The 15,591-nt window shown below is 44.1% G+C and overlaps 1 protein-coding gene across 2 annotated transcripts in view; it reads left to right on the top strand.

Moving 5' to 3' along the window:
* NEDD9 (neural precursor cell expressed, developmentally down-regulated 9) overlaps nucleotides 1–15,591 on the top strand; it is a 103,371-nt gene that overhangs the window by 56,469 nt on the left and 31,311 nt on the right. Inside the window, exon 1 of one of the 2 annotated variants that reach the window (XM_085051912.1) lies at nucleotides 8,892–8,984. The exons of the other annotated variant lie outside the window; for it this stretch is intronic. Within the exon in view, the coding sequence (XP_084908038.1) occupies nucleotides 8,973–8,984 (12 nt within the window). The 5' untranslated portion in view covers nucleotides 8,892–8,972. Of the gene's footprint in view, nucleotides 1–8,891; nucleotides 8,985–15,591 lie in introns of those variants that run through there. 2 annotated transcript variants of the gene reach the window in all.

Here is a 15,591-nt window from a genome sequence, read left to right on the forward strand (position 1 = left end):
GAGCAGAGTTCCCACATTCCTTCTCTTATAGCATTGTTTCCTGAGAGTCCTGCAACACTCAGCAATGCAATGATCTTTTCTCTAAATGACACCACACTGAAATGCTTGTTAAAAATAACAGAAGAGGAGGAGGGGTTTGAAAGTCAGTCATTTTCCTTTAAAGAATGATTTTGGGAGAGTAGACCATAAACAGATTTAGATGGCAGCAAAGAAAACCATTTTTGGCAGTTTTGTGGAGATGCAAATTTACACTGAGTATGAAATGAAACTTAAACACCAACACCCAAAGAAGAGAAAAATAAGTCAGACAGTGTGAGACTTTTCATACGCTGTTTTCTGTTGTTATAGACGTCAACTGATCTCCACAGATCTGTCTGAAGCAAAAGAGAGAAAAGATGATTGCTCTTCTATCCTATATCCTCTTTCCAAACACCTCCAAAAGAAGAAATTTTCCTTGAAATTCCTCAAGCTTCAAAACATCTCCAAGATGAGACTTCATGGGAAGTTTGGCAGTACAGGCAAAACAGAACTTTCCCCTTTGTACTGTTTTGTTGGTTTTTTTTTAATCCCAGCTTGCATTTTATTGAAGTTTTATTTTTGCTTCTCATCCTACTGGAAAAAAACTGCCTGCTGGCTAGTGAACAGCTACTGAGCTGATGGCCTTACCAGAAAGAAATGCTTTTGGTTTGAAAGAGTTGCTGGTGAGAGGTGGGGAGAGGGAAAACATGAAGATATAAAATATAACAGCAGCAAATAATTTTTGCTAAAAGAAGTGTGGGAGATATGCAACAAAAGGTTCCTAAAATCAGAGAGAACACATATAACAAGCTTTGCAAGCAAAATGGACACAGTTGGCTAGTTCAGTCACAGGACAATTCCTTGAATGATGTGTAAAACTGATGGACAAATTATGGTCAGGAGAGATTGTATTTTTGGGTAATTTTTGATGTTTTGCCAAGTTCAAGTAGTGTGCCTTTTGCAAATCAGGGGAAAGAGAAAGTATTTAGACAAGGTTTGCTTTGGTCCTGTCTCCCAAAATGTGGTTAAGACACACAAATGCTCTGTACAGAGGATTGGTGGGATTTCAAGGATTTCTATGCAGTATTTTAAATCTAATATACATGCAAGGAGTTCAATACACACACCCCCTTTATACACCACTTTTGTAGCTTCATGTGTCTGTGCAACCTCCTTCCACGCAAGTTCAAAATGCTAGCATGTGTACTTAGATTTGGGGCTCTCCACCCTGACAACTACAGGACTGGGAAGGCAGGAGGAGGGGAAGTAGAGGCAGGCAGGAAAAGTAGACAGGAGCAGGGCACCATAGACTGGAAAGAGCAGAGGTGTTTGCTACCTTATTCAAGAGAAAGCTTCTGGGGATGAGGGTTGCTGCATAATATTCTGCATGTGCATGTGAGGAGGTGAGAGAGGTTGCATCTCCTGAGAAAAGACGTGCTGATCCTAGTCTTACCTTTCTGGGGTGTCACAGGAAAGTGACCCTATTTCTTTCTGACCATTGTTTCCTACTTAACTGTCTACATTCACACTCCTGCTTTCATTTAGAAACTCCTTTTCAGGTGGGCTATGTGCTCTTTGAGTCAGGATTTTGTTCCCACAAACCCAGCGTGCTGGATGCATGCATTCAAAAGAGCCTTGGGTGTTCCCAAATTGGGCTCATGGTGCTGTGATGTGCTAGATGACCTCCACCAAACCCCCCCCAAAACCTCTACAACCCAACCCCCCAAAAAACAAACAAAAAAACCCCACAACCCAACCCCAAACCATAATAATGTAACATGTTCCAGGTGAATAAAATCCCAGCTCCAGGGACTTGCCCAAAGTGGTGAAAATTCAAATAGAAAGTTCATGTAAAGATCTGAGCTTTTGGATGCCAGCACTATGACTTCTTGCAAGTGCATGAAAACCTTAACATGCCTAAGGTATGTGCCCAAGTTTCTTGTCTGAGGCAATTCCGGTTCCAATGCTGGAGCCCTTTCATCTTAAATGAGCTGCGATATCTAAACATACATTTCCTCTTGAGCAACCTCCCTATATTACATTTATCATATTTTATTCACGATTGTGAACCAGAGAGAACAGAAGCCCTTTGCCGTCTCCGTAGTTGCGCTATTTCTCAGTTTTTCTTAGGAGAAACAAGAAAAGCTCTTTTGGCATCAGTTAGTTGAATGGCATGCACGCCACACGTCTGGAAGCAAGCCTGTATTTTTTAACCCATGTATTAAAAACATTCAGTGCTGCAGGGGAAAATAAGGGAGTGTAGTCTGTGAGCACGACTGTTAGACTGGTTTGTTTGTTTGTGAAATGAATAAGCCTTTGACAGTATCTCTGGAAGGAAAAGGCTAGTGTGTGCTCCATGCTGACGTTCTTTTCCCTCTCCAGTCTTCCCTGCATACCTCACATTCTTCTTCCCCTCCCAATGCCATTGGTTCCTGGGCAGGCAGGCCCTGGAGACCAGTCTGCCCCAGCCCTGCACTCACCTTGAAGCCACGGGTTTCTCCCATCTCTCCTCTCACCAATGTCATCTGCACCAGTGCACATACAAAGGTTCCCAGAGCTCCTACTTTGCCTCAGCTCTGCAAAGGGTGCATAGCAGCTCAGCTACAATTCGTGCTGTCTTCCAAAAATTCATCCCAACACTGCTGAGAACATGAAGTCCCCCTGACTCACATGGCTCACCATCCCTCTCCATGGGGAGCTGCTGTGATGCACAGACCTGGAAAAGCTTTTCACAGAATTACAGAATATTCTGATTTAGATCATTAAGTTCAACTCCTGGCCCTGCATAGCATACCCCAAGAGTCACACCTTGCGCTTAAGGGCACTGTCCAAACACTTCTTGAACTCTGTCAGGCTTGGTGCTGTTACCACTTCCCTGGGGAGCTGTGCCAGTGTCCAACCACCCTCTGAGGGAGGAACATTTTTCTAATATCCAACCTAAACCTCTTCTGACACAGTTTCACACCATTCCCTCGGGTCCTGTCACTGGTCATCACAGGGAACAGATCAGTGCCTGCCCCTCCTCTTCCCCTCATGAGGAAGTTGTAACTGCAATGAGGTCTCCCCTCAGTCTCCTCTTCTCCAGGCTGAACAGACCAAGAGACCTCAGCTGCTCCTCACACGGCTTCCCCTCAAGGCCCTTCACCCTCCTTGTGGCCCTCCTTTGGATGACCTCTAAGAGCCTAAAGTCTCTCTCATATTGTGGCACCCAAAGCTGCCCCCAGCACTTGAGGTGAGGCTGCCCCAGTGCAGAGCAGAGCAGGACAATCCCCTCCCTTGCCCAGCTGTGATGCTGTGCCTGATGCCCCCCAGGACACTCCTGGCTGCCAGGGCACTGCTGACTCATGTCCAACTTGCCATTGATGAGAATCATTTCTGTGGCACTGATTTCCAGTGCTGGAACAGAGGAAAATTTACTTATTTTCAATTTTACATTCTCTATCTTTTCTCCAGAGTAAGATGTGTCTGTCCCTCATGCTGTTTTAATAGACATTCCACTGTTTCCCTTTCCCACATCCATTCTCCCCTGAGAAGGTGACTGCCTGCTTCTCACAACAAATGAAAATTGTAGGGGTATTTATTATCCTCCCCCTTTTTTTTTTTAACTGAATCAAACTTTTCAGGTTTTATTCACTGGGTCAGGAGGGTGGCGTAGTGACAGCCAGTGCCAGAATATCTAAATTCCAACTGCCTTCCATGATTTCTCAAGCTAACAAAGGCTGGATTCACTTTCAAAACCTTTTGGGTGGGAGGACACCAGTATGTTTCTTTTTGGCTGGCATTTGAAGCAAAACAGAGAAGGAGCTGCATTTATTCCCCTTATCTGAAGGGGGGTCATTAAACAGGGCCTTGATGGTTGACTTACAAAGTTAAATGAGCAATTGCTGATGAAACACTGCATAAAATGCCCTTCTCAAGAATGTGAACAGCTTTTGTGCCTTATTGAGAAAGGAGGTGGGATGCCTGGAAGATTAGTTTGTATATATTAAAGGAAATGCAGAATTCTAAAGCAAGGCAAGTGAACTAACCTTGTGGTTAAAAGGCATCCTAGGTAAAATGGCAAAGGACAGTCAAATTCAAGAAGGTAATTCTAAGTCAAAATTTTGACTCACAATTTAACCCTTGCATTTAAATCTCATCACTACAATGACAGCTACCCTTTCCTCTGTCTGCCAGGACAGACTTCTCATACTGTTAAATGGAATAGAACACTTGCTTAAAAGGATTTCCATGACTGGTCAAAGAAAAACAGACCAGACTTCGTTTCGGTTTGCTAAAATGCAAAATATTCCCTTCTTTGGATGAGAATGAAATATTTTTCTTATTATCTCCTAGTGAGGTAGGAGAGGGAGCCTTTCTGTGCAGACAGACACAGAATCCTGCCCACGTCAGTGCTGAACTTCTGTTAACATTCTTCTCAGGAAACAGCAGCGTTTCATCTTTTTCAACAGATTTGTCCAAGCAAGCAAATTCCACCAGTCTGAGTGTGTATACAAAACTATTCTGCACCAAAGAAATTCCATCCACTGCATATCCACTGAACCTGGGCAGCATTATAGAGGTGGCAGAACATGAAGCTAATTATGACTCCTTCACTCATAAAGTGCAGTGGCACTATAATTAAATTAATTTTAATCCAAATCTCCTGGCTAAGTATCACAGCAAGAAGTGATGCAGATGCTGCACAATATTATCCAGGAGATAGTTAGGCCTTTGTGAAGAGAGAAAAAAGAAAAAAGACAGCTCAATGTTTCCCAAACACAGAGCTCACAGATCCTGCCTGAAAAGACTCTCTCAGCTGTGAGGGAGACACTCTGCTGTGTCTCTTTTCTCAGATTGTGTCAATGGGGATATGGGAACAAGGGGATTTTTGTTTGAGTAACCTTTCAGAGCAGGATATCTGTCTCGTGTTCCCCTATCAATTGTCACAAGGTGATAGCTGGCTGATGTGCTTCAGTGGGTATTCCCTTCCCGGCCCGCTGGCAGCTCCGTTTCATGCTGTATGCCGAGGGCTGTGGCAGGCCAGCCGCAGAGCCCAGCCGATAAGCAGTTCCTGTGGCTGCCCTGTCACTTCACCTGCTGCCACCTCCCAGACACCTCAGCATCCCAGCTGGCAGGCAGGAGGGCAACAGGAAGACACAGAGCAGCAACGTGATTAGAAATAAAGCAAGCAGTAAGCTCAGCAGGATGGGGTATGAGAGCAGGAGACAAGCAGTGGGTTGCCCAAATGAGCAGAGAGTAATATTAATTGCCCTCAGCAAGTGCAAAGAAACAAACAAAAGCCATTGACAGAGGCACGGCGAAGTCACAGAACCCAATTGCTACTCTGCTAGAATTGCAGCAGAATAAATATGAGGCAGTGAATCAAGCCATTGCTGTGCTGCGAAGCAAAAAAGACACATTACATGAATTACCCTCCTGAGAACTTCAATAGGACCTTGTAGTTATAAATCCTGGCAATATAGCTAAAGTTGCCTCCGAAACACAGACATCAGTAATGCCTGGTACCAGCTTCCTCATCAGCAAGTTGCATTGTATAATTGAGCTGATTATCCAAGGCAACCGATTCAAAACTTTCCTAGGCTGTGCCTGAAATACAATATCACACAGCAAAGGCACGGCTGCCTCCAAGGTCACCAGGAACAGCAGAGTGCTTGCACTAACCACAAATGTGCCTGCTGCCACCCCAACTTCTTACAGTGAGGCATTGAGCTTAGTGGATCACATTTACAAATCTCTCTTTCAAGGTATATCTAATTTCTGATACCTGTGATAGACCCTGGAGCTCCACCATGCTGCCAGCTCCGCTAGAAGTGTCCCACTGAGTGGGAGGGTTTCACCCTGGGGGAAATTACAAACCTCCTCAAGGTAAATGGAGTAGGTGAGAGAGGGGGAGGGAAGGTGGGTGAATAAAATGAGCAGTGGGACTTCACTCTGCAGGTGGTGTGTGATGGCAATCTCTTTTCCTCTCTGTAAAATACCAGCTCTTGTATCTGCTCCTTCATACTTGTAAAGCACAGCTATCAACACTGACAGGCTTTGTGGATTTGTGCCCAAAGTGTCATTCCAGTGGCATCTAAGTAAAAGTATTTAATATGAGTTATGGAGAGCGATAAAGGCAAAACAATACACACACAGGAACACTCCAACTAGAATTTCATATTAACACATCTGTTACCTCATATTAAAATCAGTCAGGGACTTTTTACATGCATTAAAAGCAGTGCAAGCTAAAACAAAAGCAGAAGGCACAGCTTCTCAAATGTGCTTAGGTTTCACAATGTGACTGTAAAGCGTTCTGAAAAAACACCAATTACATGAAAAGTACCACTATTGGTGGGATGACTGGAAACCAGATGCACTCTGAGTTTAAATATAGGTGAAGTCAGAAATATGATAACACTTTTCTTATTTTCAATTCCAATACTTATTTGGTTCCTACTGATGTGGTTTTATATTCCTTTATGCATTTATCTTCATGGCAGTGGTGCCACGGGAAAAGGTTATACAGAGCTTATTCACGGAAGGGGATTTGGATGCTAGTCCAACACCATGCTAACACCTTAGCCATGGCATCCTCTGTACTTAAAAGAAATTTTCTACTTGGAGTATGAACGGCAAAAACATACAAAAATAAAACCAAAGGTTCTCTGATCCTTAGCTCTTCAGTTAAGAAATGCTGCAAAGAGATTTGCACTCTTCTGATAATAAGTGGTTATACACAATCACTGGAAGAATTCTTTTCTTAATTAAAGTGTCTAAGGACACAGCATACAAGTGAGTTTTATTCCCTTGAAACTACCCAAATTTATTTTGATGCTGCACTTAAAACAACACTGCCCTAAACCCAGTGCATATAAAATAACATCTGTTTCACGTTTCTTCTTGGGAAATCAGAAGAATCAAGAGCAACAACAAAAATGGAAAGACAGGCCCAAAGAAAAATCCCTGTGAGGGGTTAGAGCAGCAAAGCTGCAGCCCTGCCACAGTGACTCGTTCTGCACTGCAGAAAGGAGGAGCTCGCTCTTCTCACTAATTTCTGAGACATCTTTTGTACTGACAGGGACCCACACCCATGAGTTATTCGGGCATATGCAGTCAAGAAGATAGCACAGAAAAAAAAAGTATTTTTGCATTCAGTTAGTAAATTTGTACAGCACAGCCACATATTTTAGGTTGGAATTAGAGAACAGAGGAGATTGCAGATGAAAGTATGACATTCTTTATCAGTCAAGAAGCCATTTTAGCAATATGATCCCTCTCTAGAGGATTGGTCACATGAGAATTTAAGGATAACGCTGTACTATGGAATGTAGTTATGTTTGTAATCTGGTAATACAAGATTATTCTTTGCTATTTTTCCTTAGGCCACTAGAAATAGCCTTGAGTCCATCTGTGACCTAAAAATGTTGGGTAAGATCCAGCTTGGGTAAAAAGGAGAGAATTTATTTCCTGTTCCTCTAAACAAGCTGGAGTATGTCCCATACACAAAGATTCCTATTATGTGCACCATATTAATCATGACTGATTAAGAGATCTGACTTGAAAAGCATGGAGGATCACCATGCATCTATTTTCCCTGCTCTTTCTTGTTCCCAAGATACCAGAGTTAATTATTACTCTCCTCCAAATAATCCTTATTTACCATGGTCACTCTTTATAATGGACATGTCCAGGCCATTAAAGCATTCTTGGCCTCTGGTGTCTAATCAGTGCTAAAATAGCAGCCAGGCAAAGCGAACACTTGGCATTTTGATTTGAGCAGTAGTAGTTAAAAAATATCATCTTCCAAGAGCAAATGAGAACAAAAATAATTGCAAAGACAGGAACAAAGCAGTGCTCAGCCCCTCCAAGAGCTGCATGTGAGAAAGGTGGCTATGGGAGGGATGGACAGAAAAGGTTTACACAGTCACAGAATGAATTAGGTTGAAAAAGATCTCTGAGATCATCAAGTCCAACCCTTGACCAAACATCACCATGTCAACCAGACCATAGCACTAAATGCCACGTCCAGCTGTTTCTTGAACATTTCCAAGGTTGGTGAGTCCACTGCCTCCCTGGGCAGCCCATTCCAATGGGTTATCACCTTTTGAATGAAAAAATTCCTCCTGGTATCCAGCCTGAACATTCCCTGGAGCAGCTTGAGGCTATGTCCTCTTGTCCTGTCGCTGGTTGCCTTGGCAGAGGAGACCAACCTCTACCTGGGCACAACCTCATGTCAGGTGGTTGTAGAAAGTGATAAGGTTCCCCATAAGCCTCTTTTTCTCCAGGCTAAACACCCCAGCTCCCTCAGTCTCCCTTCAGAGGACTTGTGCTCCATACCCATCACCAGCTCCATTGCCCTTCTCTGGACATGCTTAAGCACCTCAGAGTCTGTCTTTCAGTGAGAGGACCAGAAGTGGACACAGGACTTGAGGTGTGGCATCCCCAGCGCCCAGTACAAGGGATAACTGCCCTGGTCCTGCTGGCCACACTATTGCTGACACAGCGCAAGATGCCATTGGTCTCTTGGCCACCTGGGCACAGCTGGCTCCTGTTCAGGCGCAGCACACCCAGGTCTTTTCCCACCGAGGAAAAGCCGAGGCGAGCAGCTTTGAAAAGGCACGGGCGGGGGTCCCGGGGAGCAGGGCCGCCAGCCCTGGCTGTGTGCGGGGCTCTCTCTCTGCCCGGCCATCGGCGGAGGGAAGCGGCTGAAGGCCGGTCCCGAACCGGTGTCCCTACCCGGTCCCGAACCCGGGTCCTTCCCCTCTCCACCCCGCAGCACCACCGCGCCGCAGTCCTGGCCCGGGGGCGGGGTTGGGGCGGGGCCGGCTCGTGCCGGAGCCTGGCCAATGGGGGCCGTGCTATGCAAATGAGCGCGGGGGACTGGCGGGGCGGCGCGCGGCGGGGCGCGCAGAGCGCGCGGGGATGCGGCGGGGCGCGGAGTAGCGCGCGGGTGGCGGAGCGCCGCAGCCATGAAGTACAAGGTGAGCTGCAGCTGCGGGGATCGGGGGGATCTCAGCCTGGACGGGCTGCAAGCGGCTGTCGGACTGCTCGGGGCTCTCCTCCGCACCCCCTGAGGGCGACCCGCGCACCGGCGGAGTGGCTGGGTCTCCCTTCTGCCGTGCCCTGCGCTGTCTCCAGGCTCAGAGCCCCAGGGAAGGTGTCCGGGGCAGTGCGAAACGAGGAGGCAGCGGAGGGGACGGGCTGGGGGGACCCTCCGGTGCTGTGTTGGCGGTGGGGAAGAAGGGGCTCCCCTCGCTTTTCCCGCCGGTGCTGGCGCTGGATAACGGGGTGAGCCCGGGATCGCGGGAAGGGTGGCAGGGCGGTGATGGCCAGCGCGGCTCGGAACAGGTACCGATCCTTGCCGGGAGCTCATTCACCCCCTTCCCAGCGTTTGTGGATGTGTCCTTATCGCAGTGCGGGCTGTTCGATGGGTCACAAGCGAGGGGGAAATAATCCCTGACATTTAAAAAAAAATGGGTAGCCTATCTCCCTTAGTAGATCCTATCATCCCCTCTTATTAAATAATCGCTTCTAGCAATCTTTTGCCAGAGGGGGTTGTGGTTAGTTGTTTGGGTTTTTTTCCAAAAGACACAAGTGTGGAGCCTTTCATCCTATATTATTCAGAAACGTCTGGGCAAGGTACAGAATTGCCCACGGGGCATTAGATTACTGTACAGACATACCGTAATCTTATGTGATTGGAAAAAAAGGGGGAGGGAAGGAAAAACTTTCTATCCCCTGCCAAAAATAACTTCGGTGTCAATAAAAAGGTGATTTTGGAAATGTCACACGTTATATACTTACTTGGAGACTAAGTTTCTTTGGAAGTGAGGTTCATCTCCGTGCTGAATTTAAGCAGCATAGTGGGAGAGAGTGCTGGTCCTGTAGCATTGTGTGTGAGAAGTACAAGTGATACCTAGGTAAATGTGCACAATTTTTTATGCTTTTCTATGCATCTCTGAGCTCCGACTAAGTTTTCAGGGTCTCTCAAGCCAGATTTTGGGAAAGGTCAGAGTTAAGTTTCCAAAGCTACTGCCAGTTTCTCCATCTCGTGGTGGTTAAGAAAGACAAGGAAAAAAGAAATTGTGTTAGATGTCAACAAAGGTAATCCATGGCTTTGACAATTTTGATGTGTATATGATGGCTTGTTTTTTTTTCATCATATCTCAAACAACTGACTGATCTGAAATCTGAGATAAGATTTATCTTTTTTCTTCTATTTATTCCACCTCCAATCAGTCCAGGTAGACTTTATACCTGCCCAGAGAAGCTGTAACTCTGAACAGAAAACATCAGGCACTCGAGGGTAGGAGAACAGTGTCACTGTTAGTCCAAAGCTCACAAACTGCTTTCAGACTGCCCATGGCCAAGCAACACTTGTATCCCAGCAGCAAAATAATGGTCCTGCATAGCTATACAGCCTCCTGATTTCCTGTACGTGGCCCAGTGGCACTGCAAGAATAGGGACTGATAAGGTGGCTCAAAAGGGGGAAGTCTTCCCTGCTCGATAATGTTTCTTTTGCCCTGTCTTGTGGGAATGAGCATTTTGGTTTGGGTTTGAGATTACGTAATTCTAGACAGAGAAGGCTAGACAGAGAAAGAACAAGCCATCAAGAAAACAAGAAAAAAAAAAAAAGAGAAGATTGAAGGGTTTGGCCTCAAAAACCTTCTCCTTGGACTACAGTGTTTCCTTTCCCTGGGAAATGTGAAGTAGTTACGCTGTTTAACTGGGACAAACATTGTTAGATCTATTTCGTATCCCTGGAGTAATATACAAAGAAAATACCTGCACATTTAGTCTTTGTTCTTTCTGTATTTTCTCTCTTTCTTTTATCTTCCTATAGGAAACCAAAAAAAAGTTTTTTAATTGTATACATGAAATAAAGGAACAGAGTGCTCATGGTGTGCCTGGGGACATAGCATCACTTCAGAGGAGGCTTAGCATCCAGGTGCAGATTTGGCTCTGTTTAGCCGCTCCCAGTGTTATACTAGGGCCTGTCATTCCTTACTTTCATTGTGATAGTCCATAAGGCCTCATTTAAAGAAATAATTGAAATGCTTATTAAAGTTTAATTCAAAGTACTAACAGTAGGACAGAACAGGAACTGATTCATGGGTGAGACCCTGAATATGTCTCTCCATCACTCATGACTTTGCTTTCAGTGTGACTAAACCCAAGGTCATTTCTGGTCTAGAAATCCTTTCTGCTACTCAAGCTACACATTTTTTTATTCAGACATTTACAAAACTTGTTTCCTCCCTCTCTTCGTTCATCTGAGCTTCCTTTATTGTCCATCTCACTCTTTAAGCATTCTTCCATCTTAATTCTCAAGTCTGAATCCACTGAAAGGGAAAATCCCTGCGGATTTAAGCAAGTTCAGAATTTGACCTTACATATGTCTCTACACCACTGTCCATCTTTTGCACGCTGTGTGAAATTCAGTGATTATATGACTATTTAAACAAAAGACAAATTTGACCCCAGGTTAGGTCCTGTTCTCCCATTCATGTACTACTTAAATGCCTGAGAACACAGAAGTTATTTTAACTGAGCTATGGAAAGAAAGGAAAGGTGAAGCATAATAAATACTTGTGTTGGTTTGGAGCATTTCTTAGTCCTACTTATCTAAAAGCTACTTTCAGAAACTAATTCCTGTAGGGGTGCAGTTGTATTTGGGCAACACCTCAGTTCTTTGAGGACAACAGCTTGCTTTTGTGCTAAATCCTCACGTACAACAAAACTGTATCTCATCAAGTTCTCACAGGATACCATTCCAGCATTCTGTAATCCAGGAGGTAGGGTCAGCCTTTGCTGAAACCAAACCCAGGCTGTGATTCCAGGGATGGAGCAGTTACAGCTACAATATGCTGTGTAGGACCAGAAATACCGGTGGGTTACCATGATCAGTGAAGGATATGGATGGGAGAGGGTATATCTGGCCACCAACTCCAGTGCTCTTATCTCAGGCAATAAAAGCGCAACAGAAGCAAAAGGGAGAAGACATTATCATAACAAGGCTTGTGTAGCTTGGTGGCTGTTCACATGCAAGACAAAATAAGAGGGGGAAGGAAGGAAGAAAAGGGGACTTATCTGTTTACTAAAACTTCCAAACAGTTAGTGAAAGAGGAGAGGAAAAAAACCTCACATTCCTTACCTCATTTAAGCCAAAAGGAATGACGTAGATGTAAAGTATGAGGTCTTCATTATCTATTTTTAGATAATTTGTTGGGCAAGGAAATACCTAAATAGGGTTTGAAATGCCTGCCATTTGTGCTAAGGCACAGTCCTGTAATATATAGACTTGATTACAATGTCTCCACGCCAAGACAAACAAAATAGTGTCCCTGGGAAGAAATACAATATTCCCAACCAGAAATGCTTGTGAAAAGCTGCTTGTAACCCTGGCAATGAAAGACTTTGAGTGCTGGACCATGTAAAAGGAAAAGAACTGTCTGTACTTTATTAACCAAATCCTTTCTGTTTCATTTATTTATCACTCCTCTTCGTTTCACTTTTTTTTTCCAGTATCTCAGCAATCACAGGGTGGCAATCAAACTTAGAAATAAATGGGAACTGTAAAACCTTGTAAAATGCAGTAGGAGAGGAACAAACCAACAAGGGGAAAACCTGTCTAAGTTTGTGTCACTCTGTTGCTGTCATGCATTTAGAATGGAAGTTTCATGCTTTTTCTCTCATCTGATGTGTAAGGGGTGGGGTGGCTGACGTCTAGTAGGGTCATGCCTAAGTCAACAGCAGCACTAGTGAGATGTAGCCAGAAGGACTGTCCCCTTCACGAGGCTTGGAGGCCACTGTCATTTTCAGATTCCTGCTGTAGCCTCTGTGTGCCCTCCTTCCCCTCCCACCCCTCCTTATAGATTTTTATTTGTATACTTGATAGAGCTAGGTGCCTCAATACCCCAGCGTGGTTGAGAAACTCCCACAATTGTGTCCACTTGCCCTATCAAAGTCTTGGTAGGATAGCAAAGTGCTTTTAATTTTGTTTTACAGATGGAGGTGCTGAGGCTTAGGGATGTTACAGGGCTTGTTTCAGGGGAAGAGCCACCACAAAGCATACAGTTAACAGCATTCATGTTTTTTGCCTGTGTTCTAAACTTCTATATTTTTATGCTAAGAACTGGTCCTGAGTAATGTAGCTGTAAATCTATTTAATCAGAAACTGGTAGCCTAATCTGTCTCTGTCCAGTAGTTCCTAGTATTTGATGGGGAAGCAGAACTACCAGATGAGCAGTCTTCCTTATTTTTTTAATAGTTTCAATTCAGTTTGACTCCAGATAGCACATTAGAGGCATTAGATATTTGTCTGGGGGATTTACTGTTGTTTTTAAGGTCCGGCTAGAGGTTTCAGGCACATTAGGCTATTATTTGGCCTTGAGGTATCTTGACTCAACTCTACTGATTCCAAACAGTGCCATACTATCAAAAAACCTCATTGAGGGGGACCTACCAGATCAGAGAGCAGAAAAACTGCCTAATAGTTAAGGCTTTATGGGAACATCTTCTGCAAAAGAAAAATGAAAGCACATTTCAGTGTTTATTAGCTTAGAAGGGCTGCAGAACTCTCCTATTTTGCAGAATATAGGCTAGAGTTCAGTGAAGTCTTGTGAAGAATTATTGTGAACTTGTTAAGTGTTGGAGCACAGTTCTTAAAACTGCAGACAAACTCACCTTTGGAATCTTATGGTCTCAAGCCCACCAACAGGTGGGGTTGGAAAAGACTATACTTGCATTGATACCTGATCACTGAACATTGAACTGCTGTGTGTGGTGTCTGAGGAGAAATTTGTGTCAGTGTATTGCCTGTGCTCCATTATAAATACCAGAGGAATTGCAGGAAGGCCAGGTGCATCTAGTACATACAAAAAAGTAGAAAAACCAGGAGCATAGAGCTTCCTACTTGTCATATTGCTGTTATCAAAGATATTAGGGGCATGGGAATGCCTTCTGTATACAGCAGATGCACTTAGGTCACTTAAGGGCCAATGTGAAGTCACTTTTGTCTCACTTATTTTATTTGGACTAACTTATCATGGCATTTAAGTACTTAAATCCCATTCATACCAACAGCAGTTAGGAACTCACCTGTCTCCCAAGGTCCAGATTTTAATTCCATTTTTGAAGCAACATAAGCACTTAGGAGTATGCACAGTCTCTGCCTTAGCTGCAATGCTTATAGAGAGCCCTTGTCTTGTACTGTTCCCATTTCTGGCTGCACTTGATGGAGACAAGTAGCTGAACTTCTCAGGCCATTAACATCCACACGCCTCTGTAGGAACCCAGTTTCAGTGACATTTGCAATCGTAAATGCGTAAGTCGCTTTTCAAGAGGCTTCTTTACGTAATAGATGCTTTCTGAGCATCCATGAAAGCAGTGGACATCTACCTGCTAGAGCAATACTCTGGCCCCCGAAAGGTGCTTTATGCCAAGCCTTTGGTAGGCTTGATCAGACACTCATCTGGGGCTGTACGCTGAAAATAATATTTATGGCAGGTATTCAGCAATATTTATTAAGTCAGGCTGCTGCTAAGCTCCATTTAGAGGTACTTCTGCCTGTAAATGGCTCTCAGCATCAGTGAAGCTGGGTCACTTTATAGCAGCTCAGAGTGCAGCCTCTGCATATTATTGCCTGATTATCACAGCCTGCTCTTGGCAAGTGACCGTTTTCTTTTGCCTTTTGGTCTAGACATTACAGTAGTGGAAACTGTCTTAATTTTAAGGAGCTCATTTTTCCACAGCAGATTTGGACATAGCTTGCGTTTGACATGAAACAGGACTGCTAAAGCTATAGTTTGCAGTCCTAGAAACACAAATGCATAACATGACAAAGATTGTATTTTTTTTTTCTCTGTAGGGATGAGGCCAGTTCTCGCCTTTCTATTTTTGTGTTGATTTTAAAAACACTTTATTCGCAGTCAGAGTGGATCAGCCTGCCCGGAAAAGGAAGAGTAGTAAGAATGGGTTTACTCTACAAGAGTGCAGTCAGCCCATCAGAAGCCCTTTCTTAAGCAGGCCCCATCAAAAGCATGGTTAAAAATTTTAGTAGTAGCAATACCATGAATCAATTGGTAACAACAAATCTTAGAAAATGCTGAAGGAGCCTAAGAGTAAATCTCAGTTCTTCCAGTTAATGACCTGCTTAGTTGCAGACAGAGAGAGGAAGACACAGACCATAAAAAAAAAAATCAATGATTCTCTTTCTAAAGAAGTTTTTGATCCAAAGGGTTAAGTACAAGACAACTAGAAATGTGTGTTCTGTTTAACATACAGCTTGCAGTAAGGTAGGGTCATGAATGCCCTTGTCGTGTGGACTTTACATCCATTTAAAATGCTTAGAGTAATAAACTAATTTTTACTGCTATAGAAGGGCGTAATTTACAGGCAGATATCTTCTTTTGTTTTCTCTCTCTCTTTTTATACTGCCTCATTTTGTTTGCAGCGCAGGAACTTCCCAATCTCTCACACGATCAAGAATACTGTTAAAGTTGTGTTTCAGCCTGAAGCTGTGCACAGTACCCACAGCTGCTTAAAATTCACCCACACCTTGACCATCTCTCTTCTCCAGGGTATTC

Source organism: Lichenostomus cassidix, chromosome 2 (assembly GCF_008360975.1).
Source record: "Lichenostomus cassidix isolate B80296 chromosome 2, HeHo_3.0, whole genome shotgun sequence".
NCBI lineage: Eukaryota > Metazoa > Chordata > Aves > Passeriformes > Meliphagidae > Lichenostomus > Lichenostomus cassidix.